Source organism: Ananas comosus, linkage group 21 (assembly GCF_001540865.1).
Source record: "Ananas comosus cultivar F153 linkage group 21, ASM154086v1, whole genome shotgun sequence".
In the NCBI taxonomy this organism is placed as follows: Eukaryota; Viridiplantae; Streptophyta; class Magnoliopsida; order Poales; family Bromeliaceae; genus Ananas; species Ananas comosus.
In genome coordinates this window covers 9085933-9103403 of record NC_033641.1, presented here as the reverse complement: position 1 = coordinate 9103403, position 17471 = coordinate 9085933, and the positions used below count along the sequence as shown (strand labels likewise).

The window sequence follows — 17471 nt, the reverse complement described above, 5'->3', positions numbered from 1 at the left end:
TTTAGACCATAGAAGGTTTGGTCCAAAGCCATACTTTCTATAGCTCTTGGGAAGATAAAATAAAAAATCTTAAAAAGAGGCTCCTACAATTGCATCCCATAAGCTTTTCCTTTTCCTCACAATTTTAAGCTGAGACACCATGCTAGCTACATTTACTCAACATCTTGTAATGTGGGATTATTGGGATGGTTCGAAATATGCGCTGCGAAAAGTGTGCTAGAAGTTAAAGCATCAAAATAGTATAATTTAGATCTAAACCAGATACCTTATCCGCCTATACTAAGATGGATTGGTGAATAATTAATACAGAAGATACCGTGCATCGAAAATAACGTGAGACTTAAGAGCCTAACTGAAACCTTGTAGTCTGATACTACGTAAAATAATAATCACTTTTCTAACAATAACTAATAAAACTACTAGACTGAGATGTCTTTATATGTTTACTTAGCAAGCATCTTAAACTACAAGCTTAGTATCAAATAGATTCTGATGATGGAATCAGATCCTGGTTGCCATGCAATTAAGGAACCGAATATGTTCTATACAATGTTCAAGCACTGGTACATTCCTTAGCATCCTTTTCTAATCCTCCCTTCACTGATATGTGCAGGAAAAAACACCCCCAGCAAAGAGGAAAAGTCAAATTATGATAAGGATTACACAGCATATGGTTCTCTTCACATGGTACTTCAACAACATGTAAACAATTTTAGAGAATATAATGGTATCAGAAAAGGTGGGGGAAAAAATGTTCTATTAGGGGAAACAACAATTGAAAACCTCTTACAAAGGAGTGTAGGGTAAAATATTAGTGAGAAATGATATTAAAGCGCGCAGGTGCCAAAGCATTGAACCTCTTCAAGTAGCAAAAGTCAAACATTAGCGACTTTTAGCTACCGACGCGATTAGGAAGCTAAAATGAGCTTATGAAGCTCCGAAAGCATCTGCACCAATTCGGAGTTCGCGTTTTTCACTTGTATCACTTGCATGCTTTAAGAATTTGTTGAGGACCATTCCATTCAATGAAGTATGCGAATCAAGTTTTGATCTAAACTCGACATGAAGCCTGCGAGAATTTGGGTTCGGTTTGAGCTTCGAGTTGAATTTAGATCAGAACACAACTCAAAATTGAGTTTGATTAACACAAACAGTCCATGTGATACTATAGGCAACCAAAAAAATAAAATGGTTACTTCCTACTACGGTCCTGAAATAGTGCACCAAATACACATCCATAACTCAAATGTATTAGTTCTTTCACTTTTTACAAACAAAGATGATATTTTGTACACAAGTCATGCAAAACACATGGAATCAAATTCCAAACACTTCAATTGACCAGGTAATGACACTACAGGGCTAAAGATCTTGCTCAGATCAACAAAAAGTGTATACTCTTAGTTAACTCTTATGTACTAACTCCAAAAAGAAGTCCCCTAGTGCTTTAAGATAGGTATAGTTCAACTGAGAAGTGTTGGACTAGACTAGTACAAAGAAACAGTTGATACCACAAAACTTTTGTACAAGTTGATAAAACACAGTAGGTCACGGAAAATGACAGTTAGAAGCATCATGAATCATGACTACCACGTGACGAATTTCTCCTCTTCGAGTTCCCCCTATGTTGGTGCTTTTCGCGGCTTCGTGATCGCCTCTTGTATGCTCTCGAGCTCAACTCCTGGCTGTCAGAATCTGAAGAAGTAAATTCTTCATCGCTTCCCTCATACTCGTGCTTTTCTTCGTGATGCTTTCTTTTCTGACCTTGTTTAGTATGCTTCCTCTTTGATTGATTGCTTTTTTCACTTCGAGAATGATCCTCACTGTTTTCTGAATCCATATCATTGTCTGTGCTTCTCCAGCGATCAGCAAAATCATTAGAAGAAACTCCATGGTCATTTCCTCTGTACTCTCGGGATCTATCATCATCTATCTTATGGTAACGGCGATCGCCTTTCGCATGATGCCATGAATTATGTTGCCGATGTTCTCTTCTGTCACTGTTGTGTTCATTTTTAGGAGATTCAAATACTCCAGTGGAGTCTCTTTCGAAACTGAGATCGTCCGAATGGTGCCTTTCATTGTAGCGCTCTTCATGAATACTAGCCCTCGCAATGGACTTATCATTGCTCGGAGAACTGTAACTTGGTTCTCTATAATCATCAATGAACTCTTCCTTTTCCGGTTTATGAGATTTGTACCTTTTTGATTTACATCTATCGTTTTCTCGTTTTTGCCTATCCAAATCCTCCTTTGCACTATATGTTCTCTTAAACTCTTGATGATAGTTCGGACCAGTTTCCTCCTCTGTCTTTCGGCACTTAGGCAAGAGACCTCTATCCTTTTTCTTGGAGATGTCCTCAATGGAATGGTATTTATGAGAATCATATTTAATGGCTTCTTCAGAGTGCTTGTGCTTAACCCCAGAGGACAATTCTCTTCTTCTCCTCGAATGCTCCCTTCCTGAGTGACTGCAGTGATCTCTCTTTGGTCCATTAGGGTCATCCATCTCATCATCAGATCTTCTTGAACCAGATCTGTTTAAAGATTACAAAATCGTTAAGATACCAAAGTCGTGATCCCGAGACAAAGATAAGAAAATGAAAACGATCATACGTCCTTTGCTCCACTGCAGAGATTCCTGTATACTGTAAAGTTTAATTCGACTTCTATGTCGATACCATTTACTCAAGGTCAATCTAATGAGAATTAGCCAATACTTTGACAACATCATTATATTATTATTATTATTATATTATTATTATTATTATATTATTATTATTATTGTTGTGGTTGTTGTTGTTGTTAATAATGTCCATTACAAGAACTAAGTAGGCAATTCGTGTGCTTCAGTTTTGTTTTTGACAAGAGCTGTCAACTACAAACTAAGGCAAAGATGAAATAATGCTAAACTACTAAAAATAAGAATTACTACCATTTTATAGGGACTGAAACCAAACTCACAAATAAGAGATCAAGAGGGACCATCTACTTTGACTGCATGCTTATTATGGTGGCCAACAACAGGTAATAACCACATTATCAAAAAAATTTTGAGTTCTGATATATATTTTGATAGGCAAAGGCCATCATGATCAATTTTGTGGTTTCTATTTCATTATCTCTTGCTGACACAATTATTTTGAACCAAATAAAGCTCTGAAACCGACAGATGACACAGTCAAGGAAACTACCTGCCATTTCTCGGTGTTCTTCTCCTATCAGAGATCCTTGACTTGTCAAAATCCGCTAACTCTATTTGATTGTCATACTGCAATTCATCTGAGGGACCAAAAAGAGTAGCCATCTTTCTAATCCAATATTTCGGGGGAGGATTATCCCAGTCAGCCCACTCATAATCCCCCCCAGGATTGCGAAAGCAGTGAATGAAGTTGCAAGTAGTTCCACGTGAGCAAGTCTATCAAAAAAAAAAAAGCGCTAAATCAAGGTGGTGATCCTACAACAATATCTTGATTCTAGAATATCTTAAAATGTGGAAAAAGGACTGCTGACAATAAAAGGAAAAACTGAAAAAGGAAACATGGGAGTGTGCAAGGATGTACCTTCAACCTTGATTTCATGTATTCGCCACAAATAGCAACCTTCCATCTTGTTATACCAACAAACTCACATGTTATCTGAAGCCACCAAAATTTTTTTCTCAGAACTGACATGAAAAATAATAAAAACGAATGCTCGACCTATTAAAAATGCTTGGAAAAGTTTATCCAAATAATTATAGCTGGCTAGTCTACAAGAGAAGATAATCTGATCCATGAAATTAAAAAATGACGAGTCCAAGTGATCAAGGTACCTGCTTTCCAGCAAAATAACGGCCATTTATGTTATTGTAGGCAAGAACGGCTGAATCCAGGGACTTATAATGCACATAGACATTGCCTCGCAGATGATAAGAACCATTTCTGCATACCTAAAAGAATTTTGGAAATCAAATCCCAAGAAACCAAGCATTAATCAACATATAATTTATACAAATTGATCTCAACTGAAGAAAAGTTTATATAGATAAGGTTTTAAAAAATAAAAAACAATGGCTGAGAAAAATAACTTCATTAGGTGATTCAACGTACTAGAAAATTCATATTTTCTACATGTTTTCCCTTCAGGACATGAACTAAATAAAATGAGCAGTTTGAATGGCTTAAACAAGAGAACAGCACAAAGAAACCTTAAAGTTGACAAGTTCGCCAAATTTCAGAAATTCTGTATGTACATCTTCGTAAAATTCTTCATAACAGCGTTCAACCTCTTCATCGGTACACTGAGATAAGAATGGGGAGTGCGTTAGTCTCTAAAAGGGAAGAACTTAACATGACATTCGATATTATTAAGACAATTTTTGAGCAAAATTTTACTCTGTTTAAACTGAAACCAAAAGCTCAAAATAAAAAGAAGAACGGACTCCTAACTGTTCGATGTGTAAATATTAGGAAAAAAAAAATACAACGTGAATTTGAGGAACCTATAGAAGTTTGTAGGTTCTATAGGACAAAGTAAATTCTTCAGAAAATTGAGTGGTATCGAAGGTGTTATAGATTTAGGATTGCACTGGGCAAAAACACTTCACCACTCCTATCTAGAGCAGATGATACCGGACACCTTCTGCCCATCTGTTCCGAGTAATCATTTGTGGATTCCCATGTGCAAAAAAGTAAACAAAACCATTTAGATCTTGTTTTGCCAACATTCTCTCTCATAATACACCCTAAATAAACAAAATAGAGTAAACTATAGCCTGCAAAGATTCACGCATAATCTAGTGCATTCAAGAATCTGATAAAAAGGAGGAGCCTTCAACCTTATCATGGATCTCATGAAAGATGATGGCACCTGTTAATCAAATATTCCTGCTCCTCAAAAACAGAACATCACCAGAATAGTTCGCTAAACAGGAATGATGACAGAACTACAGGACGTTAAGGAGCAGCTTTATCAATAATAGTTGTTGACAACTAAAGTTCATGAAACTGGGAGTAAATTATGATCTATTGGAACGAGTATTCAAACTTTATAAACCAAATGAACTTATATTTTAAGAGATAATCAAAAGAAAAATAATATTATGTAATAATAATAAGGCAATTCACAATAAGTAATGCTTAACGAGAATCACTATAAAAATCTTTACGAAGAAAAGTTTTTAGTATAATATGTAAAAGAATTGAAAGTTAAAAACAAGATCAAAAACAGAAATAGTCGCACAATATCACAGCAGATAGGATACAGAAGCCCATCAAAGTTTAATCTCCATCCATATCAGGGCCAAAACCATAAGTCTCCATCACAAGGTCAAAACCATGAGTCACCATGTCGCTCTCTCGAGGTGAATGTCTGATGTGACTAACGTTAAAGAAGATGATCCGTTGTGAAAGGAATACTGAGTATTCCACAAGGCACAAACAACAATAGGGTCATATAATGCAGCAAGAAGTATGAAACAACTACTCCCAGAAGTAGGCCAACCGTTAGTTTCTAGCATGTTATACAAATCCAAAAACTTGAATATTCAATCAATTTCCAAATATCAACCCTAAATTTTCTTTATTTTTCATCTTCTGAATTTCCTGTGCTTGGAACAGCAGGGACACTTTTGCAGAACAACTCAAAAATGAAAATGGATGAAACAATAGAAGACGATAAGCTAAGTTTAAGAAACAAAAGAATAATTTCAGGATACCAGACTAGCCACAAGAGATCCTCATCATACAAACCTCAAGCCCCTCATCTTGTTCCAAAGTGAGGCCTGGCCCATTATACATGTTCTTGATGAGAAACGTGCACGATTTGTCAGGATAAAAATGAACTCTACTGCAACGCTGTCCAAAACGGCATGCCCCAGTCTTCAGGTGAAAAGGGCAATGAGCTTTATCCTAGAAACGAACAGAAATGAGAAGCTTACTAACGAAGAGGCCGAAACTTTACTCTATAAACGCACAGACATTGCATGTAGATCATGGATCCACGATTATGGAAGAACTACGAAGCATACCTGCTCTGTCCCAAAGTTCGGAGTTTGTTGGGCAACTTTTTCAAGTGCTTCCTGAGCAGAAATTGATGGCCCCTGCCTGTAGGAAGTAAAAGCCGCAGATTGTGGAGGAAGTGGATTAGACGTTGGTCTGTCATCATCCTGCAAGACGTTTACAATATATGTTTAAAGCATGTTCATATTAGCATTACGAAGCATCATTACAATAATATTAAATGCATATTAATAGCTTAACTAATTTAAAGCTTAAACAAGATCATAAGAATTAAACCTCTTCAATTTGCTGTCTCCGAGCACTTCCCTTTGCAACTCTAACCCTTTTCTTCTTGACTATAATCTCATTTCCTTGCCATATGATTTCTGCAGGTCCTTCTTCAACATATTCCCATTCCTCATCTTGTTCCGGTTTATCCGCATGCTCTTCTTTATTCTGCTAATACTCAGAAACAAAAATATAAGATTCAAGTAACTAATATTCTGGACGAATTCCATAAAACAACTTTATATGGTCCCTATTTTGAAGCAAGGTATACATGACTCTCTATAAGAACTACTTTTGAAACCATCATTTTCCTCTAAAAGCTTAAGTTACTAGACAATGGTGGATGTTGTTTTTGTCAATTAAATAGCAGATGATCCTGGTGAGACTTGACCGTGGAACAACGATTTTAATATTTCAAACTCAACACTTTCACGATCACGGACACTCCAACAACTTAAAACTCACCAGCATTCATCTTCAACACTGGAAAGTAAGCTCGGGATTCATTATTAACAACTTTTTTCGCTTCCACTTTTGAAGACACTAATTAATTCTCTAAATTCACATAATACAACCAAAGCACATTGGGAATTAGAGAACTCCAACTAGAACAGCAATTCAGTAAGAAAACAAGAAGTAGATCGAGAGAGAGAGAGAGAGAAATAGAAGCAAAATTACGACCTTTTCGGCTTCCGACGCTTCCAGAAGCTTCTTCCTCCGCTCCGCCTCCTCCTCCGCCGCCGCCGCCGCCTCTTCCGCCGCTCTTCTTGCGGCGGCGGCCTCGAGCCAGAGCCGCTCCCGCTCCTCGAACGCCCTCCTCTCGCGCTCGGCGATCCTCGCCTCCTCCTCCTCCCTTAGCCGGATTTTGAGCTGCTCCTCGGGATCCTTGGCCCTCGCCTCCTCCTCCTCGCGATCCCGGATCGCCGCGTCCCTCCTCTCCTGCTTCCGCTTCATCTTCTTCATCGCCTTCCTCTTCGCCTTCCTCGTCAACCCCCCGCCTCCGCCGCCGCCGCCGCCACCACCACCCCCATCGCCTTCGTCTTCGTCGTCGTGTGGTTCCATAGGCGGCGCCGGCGATGCTCCGGCGATCTCTGGATCGGCCATGTCAGATGGGAATGCAGAAGAAGAGTGTTCAAGTAGCTAGGGTTTTGAGAAGGGCTTCGTCGTAGGGATCGAGGAGAGAGAGCGAGAGAGAGAGAGAGAGAGAGAGAGAGAGAGACGGTAAATTGAACGGAGGCCCAAAACGTCCACAAAAATTTAACTTTAGTCCTTCCCTGTCGATTATTACAATCACGTCCCTAATACTTGTTCCTTTTATAATTAAGGCCCTTTTAAAGAATTGTCATTTTTGCATAATATATTTTTCTTAAATTTTTCTTATTTATTTAAATTTTATTATTATTTAAAGACTTTATTAGATATGTGAAATTACTCCAAATGTTATACCCACAATCGTGAGATATTTTCATATGCAATAACTATTATTTTTTTTTTCAGTTTTAACTATACATAATCTATAAAATCCTAACAATCAAAATTTTTTAATAATTTATTCATACAATTCTAACAATCAAATAAAAATTCTAATATTTCACACACAATCCTGACAACCTCACTTTTTTTATTTTCCGTATAATTTACGTACAATTTTAACAACCTCATTTTTCTTCTTTCTTAAAAAATTATAAAGAAGACGGTAAATAATTCACCGCCTTTAAAAGAATTTAGATACTTTCAGAATGCGGGTTTTAAGAGTTAATTTATCAAATACAAATTTGATGGGGTTATTTCGCAAATTATAAAATTGTAGATGCTTATTTTGTAAAAAAGTCCCGCTCACACACACCGTGTATTTGTCCACCGTCGGATTATGATCTAAGGGCTAATAATCTGAAAAGGGTAGTTTCGGTATTTCGATTCCAACACCAATATTATAGTAATATTATAATAATAAATAATAAATATTAATAATATAATAATCCCCACCTCCTCATCCTTCGATTTGGTCCTCGCCGAGGAATTCGAAGCCCACGATTAAATCGTCCGCCTCCTCGCCGGGAAAAAGGAAAAAATCGCCGTCGCCGCGTTGATGGATTCCGGGTGCAGGACATCATCCCAGCCGTCCGATCCCTCCTTCTTGGTCCCGTTAACGCCGTGGTTTCGAGAGCTCTGGATTGGGGAAATCTCCAAATAACGCAACGAGGTACGTCTTTTTTTTTTTCCACGATTTATTTTAATTTTTCATGATTTTTTTGGTGATTTTATTGCACTGTAAAATAATATTATTGAATAACTTTTCTTTTTATAAAACGATTTTAGTTATAAAATTAGATTGGTTTAAGTAAAAAATAATTCGATTTAATATTAGATGTATCAGAATTTATCAGATTAAATTTGATTATGCTCTTTAATTCAGTTTGATATTAAATTTTATGCTAAATTATACTTTGGGTAAAGTACGCTTCCGGTCCTCGAACTATGAGCAAGGTGACACTTAGGCCCTCAAATTTTAATTTATTACAATTTCTCACTCGAACTTAAAGAATTATTACAATCAAGTCCCAAAACTAAATTTAATTAGCTAAATATTGACAAATTGTTAATGTTAAGTGATATAGAACTTTGTGATCAATGATGAGACAATAAGTAAGATGCTATAATACTTATACAGCACAGTATTTAGTCAATTAAATTTGGCCGTGAGAGTTAATTGCAACGACACATAAAGTTTGAGCCTGAAATTGTAATAAGTTAAAGTTTGAGGACCAAAAGTGTAATTTACCCTTATACTTTTGGTCTTCAAACCATGAAGCGCTTAGCACTGTAACTTTAATTTGTACCAATTTCTGGCTTGAATTTTCTAGATTGTTGCAATTAAATCCCGCAGTCTAATTTAGTAGATTAAATTATTGACATGTTGTTAACGTGAAAGTGATACGACAGTATTGTAATTGATGATGTTATAGCGACTGTCCCTTCTCTTTTAAGAGGTTCAAAGTTCGATTCCCGTATCTGCCATTTTATGGCTAATATTCATGTATATTATTCTGCCGTCTCTTCCATACCTGCGCGTGGCATGATTCACATGATATCCGTCATGCACGTGAGGCAGGGTGTTAAGATTATTTCTAAGCTGTTTTCTACTAGATCGATCTTTTTGGTAACTGTATCATTGGATGGCAAACGGTGTATTATTTTTGTAGGTTTTAGTGGGTGATGTTTCATTTTGCAGGTTTTAGGATTCTCGAATCAAATGATGTTATTCTAGCCCGATCATGTTATTCTTAGAACCTGTTTGGATGCATGAACATCTTGTTCAATGCATCTTTTGTTTACTCGGAGGATTCTGTAATTGGTTGATGAGGAGTGCAAAAAAAATGACTGCAATCGCGCAATAGATTTGGCCTCTAATCCATTTTTCTCGGAATATGACAAATCATTTTGTGGGTGTAACGCCATCGTCCTTAAAAAACATATCATGATTGTTAGGGTCTTGTGATCGATTGAAGTCAAGCTTCTAAGTTGCGATCTCAAAAAAAGACACTTTTTCGTCCGAAAAGGAAATAAAGAACACAGTTGATTAGAATTAGCTCTCCAGTTTGGTCATTGGTTCTAAATGCTTGTGTTAATTTGAGCTTGAGTGTTGTTATAATTCGAAAACTTTAGTATTTCGTGTAGTAGAAAATAAAATTTATGTGCTTCTTATGCTCAATTAGTTCTAAATTCATTTGCACTGATGATAAAAACCAGCTGAGATTGTGTCTCTAAAGAATCTAAACCTAGTATTCAGCATCTAAGATCAATGTTCACATGGTTTTTAGCCTAGACACTTGTCGATAAAAGATTTAATTTACTGTTATCTTTAGATTACTTTTCGCATGATTGTTTATGTATAATTTTCTTGTATGCTTTTTAATCAGAGTGAAATCACTCCTTGAGCAGATTGACTGGAATTTCAGTTCATTTTCGAGCTACCAAAACTCTGGCGGTAAATGAAAGTGTGATTGGCGAAAACTTCTTCTTGGTAACATTTCCAGAGCTTTGAAGAGGGCCATTCTAAAATAGATTCTTGAAGTTTGAACATGCAGCGGCCTAGAGTTCATCACTCTCCTGGTTGGGCCGCGTTTGATCGCAAGCAACGAGCTAGAGACAGTGCAGGAGGCGCCAATGATGTCGATCCCTTTCCATCCATCTCTTCTTCAAATCCCGCGAAAGCGTTCGAAGCGAGCAACTCTGGGACCGTGAAGTCTTTCTCTTCGGTTGTTCGCCCGTCTATAGAATTCCCGCTTCTCGCAAGTGATTCCGAAAGTACAAACTCAATAGATAATCCTGCAGTTAGGCTGCTTAAGGATGTTCACAGTTGGGCCGATCACAATTTGATCGAGGACATATTAACCGCCGTCAGTAATGACATCGACCAAGCTTCGGTACTTTTGAAAGCAATGGTTTCGGTCGACTCTGAGAAACTAGGGGATAATAGTCTATCCGGGCAAAGCTCTTCGAACCATGTCAAAGATAAGCACTCAAAAGAAGCTACTTTGTTAGAAACTAAGCCTTCTGATTCTGAGTATAAGTTATCAGCGTCGATGAGAGTGCTCTCTATACCTCAAGAACCTGAGTGGCAAGAGTCGGAAGACGATGATGTCTACTTAAGCCTCCGGAAAGATGCTATAAAGATGATGAGGTATGTTACACACTATGTACTGTTCATTAAATATACTATTGCGACTCTTTTATGGGATTTGTAGATGTTCTATTCTGCACTGCATCTTACAACAATCCTAAAGAATCCAGGTGTTTTCCGTTTTCTCTCGCATGAAATACCCATCGAGCTTAACAAAACCAAGCATGGAAGAAAAAAAAAATGATACAGCATATTCATTTCAAGTCTCTTGAGATAATGAATGTGTTTTCCCCTTTGTCGTGCCGTGCCAGTTATCGAATTTCGGCTTTGATTTTTCACTTGCATCATTATATCTTATCTGCTGAACTACATTACTGCAAGTTTCTTGGTTCAAGTATTTACTATACTGACTTTATAAAACAGGGCTGCTTCGCAACACTCGCGGGCTGCTAGTAATGCCTTCTTGAGAGGCGACCATCTCTCAGCCCGCGAGTTCTCCCAGAAAGCCCGTGAAGAATGGGCTGCTGCCGAAAAGCTGAACTCTAAGGCAGCCGTGGAAATACTGCAGCTTAGGAATAGAAACAACGACTTGTGGAAGATTGATTTGCACGGCCTGCACGCGTCAGAAGCCGTGAAATCGCTGAAGGACCGGCTGGATGGAATAGAGTGCCGGATTATAATGGATCGTGCTGCTTCCTCTGATGCACTCTCTAAATTAGAAGCTCGTATTGTGAGATCGCCGTCGCTCGAGTCGCTTAAGCACTCGGAATCGGAGATTGCCGCCAAGAAGGCGGCATTACTTCCGCAGAGACAGTCAGTGTTACACGTGATCACAGGTTTGACAATTACTCTCATGCATCTGCATGTGCATTTACCCTTGTGATCTGATTGATATATCTTACAAATTACGTTGTTTGAAGAACGCAAAAGAAAAGTTGGCAAAAATTCATTGATTAATATATTGGTAATATATTACTTTGAATTAAGTAAGAATAATATAGGGAAAGCCTCAAAACCCCCTGAATATAAGCCCAACTCCACTTTGCCTTCTTGTGGTTCAAAGTTTAGAAATAGTTTACTACTATTTTTCTTGTTCCGGTTTCTCATTAGGACATGACAATAACATCTAAATCATTAAAAACATTGTAAATAATGTTCTAATTTCGTAATCTTAGCATGCGTTGTCACATGATTGTTGCATGCTCAGTTTCATTATCGTCTTATTCGTGCTTTGTGACGTCGACGCTAGCGGATTATTACCTATAAACAATATCGTGCTCGACGATGCAGCGTCACTCAGTCTCTGATTTCTTGCAGGGACTGGTAATCATAGCAGAGGGGAGGCTTCGCTACCCGCGGCTGTGAAAAGCTTCCTGATTGAAAATGGGTAAGCTGAGTAAACTCCTTTGGTTCAGTTACCGCATCGACGTTTCGATTTAGCGTGGCTGCTACTACTACTACTACTATCTCTTGGAGATGATTTGGCTACGGATTTAGTTGTATCTTCTGAAGGTGTTGTGATAATCGAATAATAAATCTCGCAATGATATAGCAGTTGAATCAATCATTAGTCGAATCAACTGTCGCTGTTAATTCAACGTCAGGAAGCCGGCGGCGAAAGGAGCCCATTTTTAATGAGCAGTGCTACCTGTATGCCTGGAGTTTTGCGAATCCTTGGATTCACGAGCGTAAACGGGTAAAAAATGAAGAAATTGGGAGATTGAACTTCCGACCAACCGACTCACAAGGCCGGCAGTTGATAAATGTTTATATTCTTGGTTCTTTTTGCTACTTATTTATATATTTATTTTTGTGACCATTTTGCAGATATCGGTTCGATGATGCAAGGTCCGGTGTGATTGCTGTTCGCCCCAAATTTAGGCACAAGTGAACTTTGAAGTCTTGTAATTTATTCGTGCGGAAATTTTCACATAAATCCTTCAACTTTTCTCTTTGTAATTGACACACTTGCAAGTATGAATTGTTTAAATTTGAGCTTCTTTTTTCCAGATTTTGTGTGATACCCTATATAGTTATATATATAAGATATAATATGGCTACAACTCTTTAATTCGACTTAAACATTTTGGATGGTGGCTAGGCCTAAGAGGTTAAGAAAGTTAAGCGTACTAGGACGGGAGTCGTCCTAGGATGGGTGACCTCTTGAAAAGTTGGGGCGTCATAGTTGATATCAGAGATAATTACCAGCCGAAAGTGCCGACCGAAAGTGTGAGATAAGCTTCAGCTTCATATCGCCTGATACTTGTGAGTCTGAGACTGACGGGAACGTCAAGATTTAAAAGGAGGGAGATTGTAAAATCCTAAATTGTCCTATATATAAGATAAAATAGGATTAAAACTCTTAACTCGGTTTAAGCATTTTGGCTAGTGGCTAGACCCAAAAGGTTAAAAAAGTTAAGCATATTAAGATGGAATTAGTTCTAAGATGGGCGATCCCTAAGAAATTGGGATGTCACATTTTGAATCCTTTGTTTTTAATTAGTAAAATTGAGTGGAGACCCGCTCAACTATGGGCTTATGTTGAAATAGACTCATCAACTTTGATTTTATATACAAGCAACTACTCAAGCTCTCCACACATTTTTACCTTTTTAATTTCTTATAGAGATAGAGATATTTGGTGTTATCCCGAATAAATCAGAAATGTGATTTTGTGATAAACATTATGCATGCGATCCAAATCTATTACAATTAGAATTAAAATTAACATACATTAATTGTGTTAACTAGGAACCATGTATATACATAACAATGTATCAGAGAATTATCAAAAAAAAAAAAAAAAACATTTTTCGACACAACATACAAATAACTGCAAAGTATCCTAGATGATTAGCTTCAGATAAAACTTCGAATTATTCGAAGAATTTTGTCTCAACAAAGTGAGGCTACAAAAATGGCACAAAAGATGCCTAATTAACATTTTCACACAGTGAGTGAAGCACCATTATCCTCCGTCGTTAGATTAAGTATCATCGTAGCCGCTTTCGGAGCCCTGTCACACACAAAAAAAGGTTTAAAATGATATTAGTATGAATTAAACATAGTTTGGTTACAGAACAAAACACAAATGCTTATGATAGTATCTGCTTAAAAGAAAAAAAAAAAAAGAATATAAAGAGTGTTATAAGAAACGGCGTTTATGATGGTTGAATCGTTGACTCAACACTGGCGGTTTAAGTTACAGTTTCTGAATTTTAACATGGCCTGAAGCGGAAATAGTGCGCTGCAAGCGAAAGAACACGACTGCAAAGAAGGTTAAGTAGAGTCCGGCTATTATACTATCGATAGTACCAAGCTCTATGTATTATCGAGTTTTCTGCCGTTAGATCTATCTTTTGATCATTTTCACCCATTAGATTATACTATTCGATCAACCACCCACTCAATCCTAGAGAACCACTACATCCTAACCGCACATCCTTTCAACCAACGGCCGAAAACTCAGTAGCAGCAAACGCTTAGTACTATCGATAGTATAGCAGCATAATTCGTAGTTCACTCTCAAAATATATAATGCAAATGCTATACAGCTGATTTAGTACCGGAAGATCAGAATAAGTTGGTAGTGGCATCTTTCATTCAATTGTTCACAAAGAAGCAGAACTCTAAAACAGAACTCAATCATCAGTACAGAATGGTGATTGATCCGCGGAATATCGGAAGGATATATAAGAAGAATCAACCGGAGATAATTTTGGTAAGCACTAAGCCACAAAATAAGAAGTGATACACATTTGAGCATATAAGGTAGGCATACCAAGCTTCAGGCGTCTGATATAAGGCGGCAGAGCTCCCAAAGCACGACGCAAGCATGTCGGTGTTGACAACACCAGGGCTAAGAGCAATAATTGCGACCCCAGGAGGCAATTCCTTTGCCACGGACCGTGTCAATCCCTCAATAGCCCACTTTGTTGCACAATAGGGAGCGACCTGAAACAACAGAGCGAACACACAATTTATTACACCCGTAATAAAACCAGTTCGGCCTCGTAGCGCGCAGTGCTGTTTGAGTAGGAAGCAGCAGTATAGTGAAATTCCCCTAACTGCGTTCCTACGCAGCAGAAGCAGAAGCTCCGAATGGGAGCTTTGATTTTTAAGGATCAGAATCTCATTTCTACTTCCCACCACAGCAGAAGCTTCAGAAAAGTACAGCTAGGGATAACCACGTCGCTTCACAACCTCAGCAGCAGCGGATCTCCCCCACCCAGAAGATATGTTGACTACAATTCCTTGCTTCTTCTCTATCATAAGCGGCAAGAAGTGGCGGAGTATATTGGTAGTTCCCTTAATATTGGTGTCGACGACCATATCAAACTCTTCAGCTGGAACCAACCATATCTTGTTATTCTTGTTTATGGCGCCCGCGTTGTTCACTGCAAATTACATGCCAAAATAAAATTTTCACCATTTCGAGCTACCCTCTTCTTTCTCAACCAATAAATTGGTACCCTATTCCACTCCAAATTGTGCAAACACTTATACTTGTACAAAGGGACAAAAGTACCATTATGCACCAGCAAGAAAGAGTGAAAAAAAACTTAGTAATGCTAGAGCATAAATTGATCAAATTTACCATCACCCACTCCATATACTGTGTCGTACCGTGCCGACTAGATATCGATACGAAACAACTCCCGACACGCTCGACATCTTCTTTTCTTTGAAATTAGCAAGTAATTATCTCAATAAAGTGTAAAAAATTTGATAAAAGTATAAATTGATACCAAAAAAAATAAACATTTTACGTCACAGTGTGTCCGCGCATCGGCACTGTACGCACCTTCCCGTACTGTAATAACTCGTTGGGCCCAAACCACCGGTCCAAAATACTTAAGCTAAGTTACTATGATTAGCACGCGAGGTCTCGTATATTCCACTCGGAATCATTTTTTCATTCAATGTGGGATTATTGGGCGGTACATAGAAAGATTATGCGGATAGGAGAAAACAAAGTGAAATGTTGGAGGAGGAGATTAAAATTAACAACAGACCGATGATATCAGGCACCCGTCGGCTCTCCGCGACGAGCTTCGCCAGCTCCCGGACACTGCCGTCAGATCTCTACAGGGCAAGAGAAACCACACGATTTTTGCTTTTAAGTTTTAAAAGCAGAGCTTTTTGAAGGGGAAAAAAAACTTGAAAAAAAAAAAAAAAAAAAGATTAGATTTTGAATCTGAAAAGCATACGACGTCGGCGGTGGTGAGGAGGTGAGGGGAAGGGGAAGGGGAAGGGGAGGAGGGGGAGGGATGGAGGTCGGCGTGGAGGGAGTGGAGGGCGTCGTGGGAGCGGGCGCAGCCGACGACGGCGTGGCCGCGGCGCGCCATCTCGACCGCCAGCGCGCGGCCCAGCCCCCGGCTCGCCCCCGTTATCAGGACAGTCTTCTTCCCCGCCCCCGCTGCCCCCGCTGCCCCCTTCGTCATTAACGCTGCTGCCTGCTGCTGACTCCTCCGCTCGGCTGTCGAGACTCTCTCTTCCCTACTCTCGAGGTGCGAAGCAGCAGCCTGCACACTCGAGATTTTTCCGCCCTCGCCACCCGCAGCCCCCCTTTTGTAGTCGGGATGCAAATGGATCCGGGTTGATAGAGCTTCCACCCAGATCCACCTTAAATGAACACTCCATAGTCCATCCTACTGATGGGTGGGATGTTAATTACTAGTCCCATTCCCCATGTATACGTAGTTTCGCGTAAACTTTAAATATCACTCCTATAGTCTCACGTTTTTTTACTTTAGTATTCTATAATTTAAAATATATCATTTTAGTATCGTGTAATTTTATTTTTTTCTTTTCGTCCCCACCTTTATTAACTCTGTGTTAAATTATATATATAGAAAACTTCAGGTACTATATCTATGATTTATCGAATATTCACTTTAGTATTTTATAGTTTTTCGAATTTGTTTTATTTTTTTTCCTTTTTTGTATTTTTCGTTTGGATCAGTTATTATAGTAGTGCACATCGTTGGACGAAAAAAAAAGACCGAATATGCTTTTAAAAGAAGCATTATGACCGCTAGTGACTAAGCCGTTGTTGAACGACTGCAAATAGATAAAAATGCTGCAAATTATGCGTATCGTGTTGTGCTGTGCCACCTGTAAACTAAGGATTTAAGTACCGGGGCACGAGATCGTGTTAGAAATTTGTTGGCACGATACAATACGGTGTGTGTCGAGCTGTGTCGATGCGTGACGGTTATAAAAAATATGTGTGTGCCGACACGTGATGATATGAAATATTTATTTTTCTTAACAACAAAATATGTCAATTATTTATTACGTATTTTTATCAAATCTTTTGAACTGCATTGAGAAAATTATTTACTAATTTTCAGAATAGAGAATTTTGAGTTGTGCTATCGACATGGGAACTGTATCGTACCGATATTTGCTAACACGAAACCATAGTGGATACGGCCCGTGCTAATAGCCATTTTAATCCTTGCCACAGGCCACATGGCCAAACAAGGAGTAAAAAGACAGAAATACCCTCATGCAATGCAAAATTTCCAACATGGGCCGGCCCACGAGTTAAACCCGGTCCAACTCCTAAAGCC

At 38.5% G+C, this 17471-nt stretch overlaps 3 protein-coding genes across 4 annotated transcripts; 1 reads left to right on the top strand and 2 right to left on the bottom strand.

The window, feature by feature from the left end:
* On the bottom strand, positions 1217 to 7486 carry LOC109726538 (zinc finger CCCH domain-containing protein 16). Its single transcript, XM_020256168.1, has 9 exons — positions 6951 to 7486; positions 6279 to 6437; positions 6011 to 6148; positions 5733 to 5891; positions 4190 to 4282; positions 3815 to 3931; positions 3564 to 3638; positions 3195 to 3418; positions 1217 to 2537 (listed from the first exon to the last, which is right to left on the bottom strand). Exons 1-9 carry the CDS (start codon positions 7371 to 7373, stop codon positions 1574 to 1576), a joined length of 2352 nt encoding a protein of 783 aa, XP_020111757.1. The 5' UTR covers positions 7374 to 7486; the 3' UTR covers positions 1217 to 1573.
* Positions 8249 to 12902, top strand: LOC109726823. Of its 2 annotated transcripts, none has more exons than XM_020256624.1 (5): positions 8249 to 8472; positions 10212 to 10953; positions 11317 to 11729; positions 12211 to 12280; positions 12721 to 12902. In XM_020256624.1, the coding sequence occupies exons 2-5, from the start codon at positions 10352 to 10354 to the stop codon at positions 12782 to 12784; spliced, it is 1149 nt and encodes a 382-aa protein (XP_020112213.1). In that variant the 5' UTR covers positions 8249 to 8472; positions 10212 to 10351; the 3' UTR covers positions 12785 to 12902. The 2 variants fall into 2 exon arrangements, with proteins under 2 accessions (XP_020112213.1, XP_020112214.1); XM_020256625.1 differs by having other exon boundaries at positions 10190 to 10953.
* On the bottom strand, positions 13606 to 16477 carry LOC109726187 (NADPH-dependent pterin aldehyde reductase). Its single transcript, XM_020255667.1, has 5 exons — positions 16104 to 16477; positions 15909 to 15978; positions 15097 to 15290; positions 14675 to 14847; positions 13606 to 13909 (listed from the first exon to the last, which is right to left on the bottom strand). The coding sequence occupies exons 1-5, from the start codon at positions 16335 to 16337 to the stop codon at positions 13840 to 13842; spliced, it is 741 nt and encodes a 246-aa protein (XP_020111256.1). The 5' UTR covers positions 16338 to 16477; the 3' UTR covers positions 13606 to 13839.

Bases quoted from the DNA above. Each gene is read 5' to 3' on its own strand.
- LOC109726538 (XM_020256168.1), bottom strand. From the start codon at position 7,373: ATGGCCGATCCAGAGATCGCCGGAGCATCGCCGGCGCCGCCTATGGAA. The intron at 6,438-6,950 runs GTCGTAATTTTG...GAGTATTAGCAG, and splicing joins AAGCGTCGGAAGCCGAAAAG to AATAAAGAAGAGCATGCGGA. The intron at 5,892-6,010 runs GTATGCTTCGTA...GTTCGTTTCTAG, and splicing joins CGAACTTTGGGACAGAGCAG to GATAAAGCTCATTGCCCTTT.
- LOC109726823 (XM_020256624.1), top strand. From the start codon at position 10,352: ATGCAGCGGCCTAGAGTTCATCACTCTCCTGGTTGGGCCGCGTTTGAT. The intron at 11,730-12,210 runs GTTTGACAATTA...GATTTCTTGCAG, and splicing joins AGTGTTACACGTGATCACAG to GGACTGGTAATCATAGCAGA. The intron at 12,281-12,720 runs GTAAGCTGAGTA...ACCATTTTGCAG, and splicing joins AGCTTCCTGATTGAAAATGG to ATATCGGTTCGATGATGCAA.
- LOC109726187 (XM_020255667.1), bottom strand. From the start codon at position 16,337: ATGACGAAGGGGGCAGCGGGGGCAGCGGGGGCGGGGAAGAAGACTGTC. The intron at 15,979-16,103 runs GTATGCTTTTCA...CTTGCCCTGTAG, and splicing joins TCCTCACCACCGCCGACGTC to AGATCTGACGGCAGTGTCCG. The intron at 13,910-14,674 runs GTATGCCTACCT...TGTGTGTGACAG, and splicing joins TATCAGACGCCTGAAGCTTG to GGCTCCGAAAGCGGCTACGA.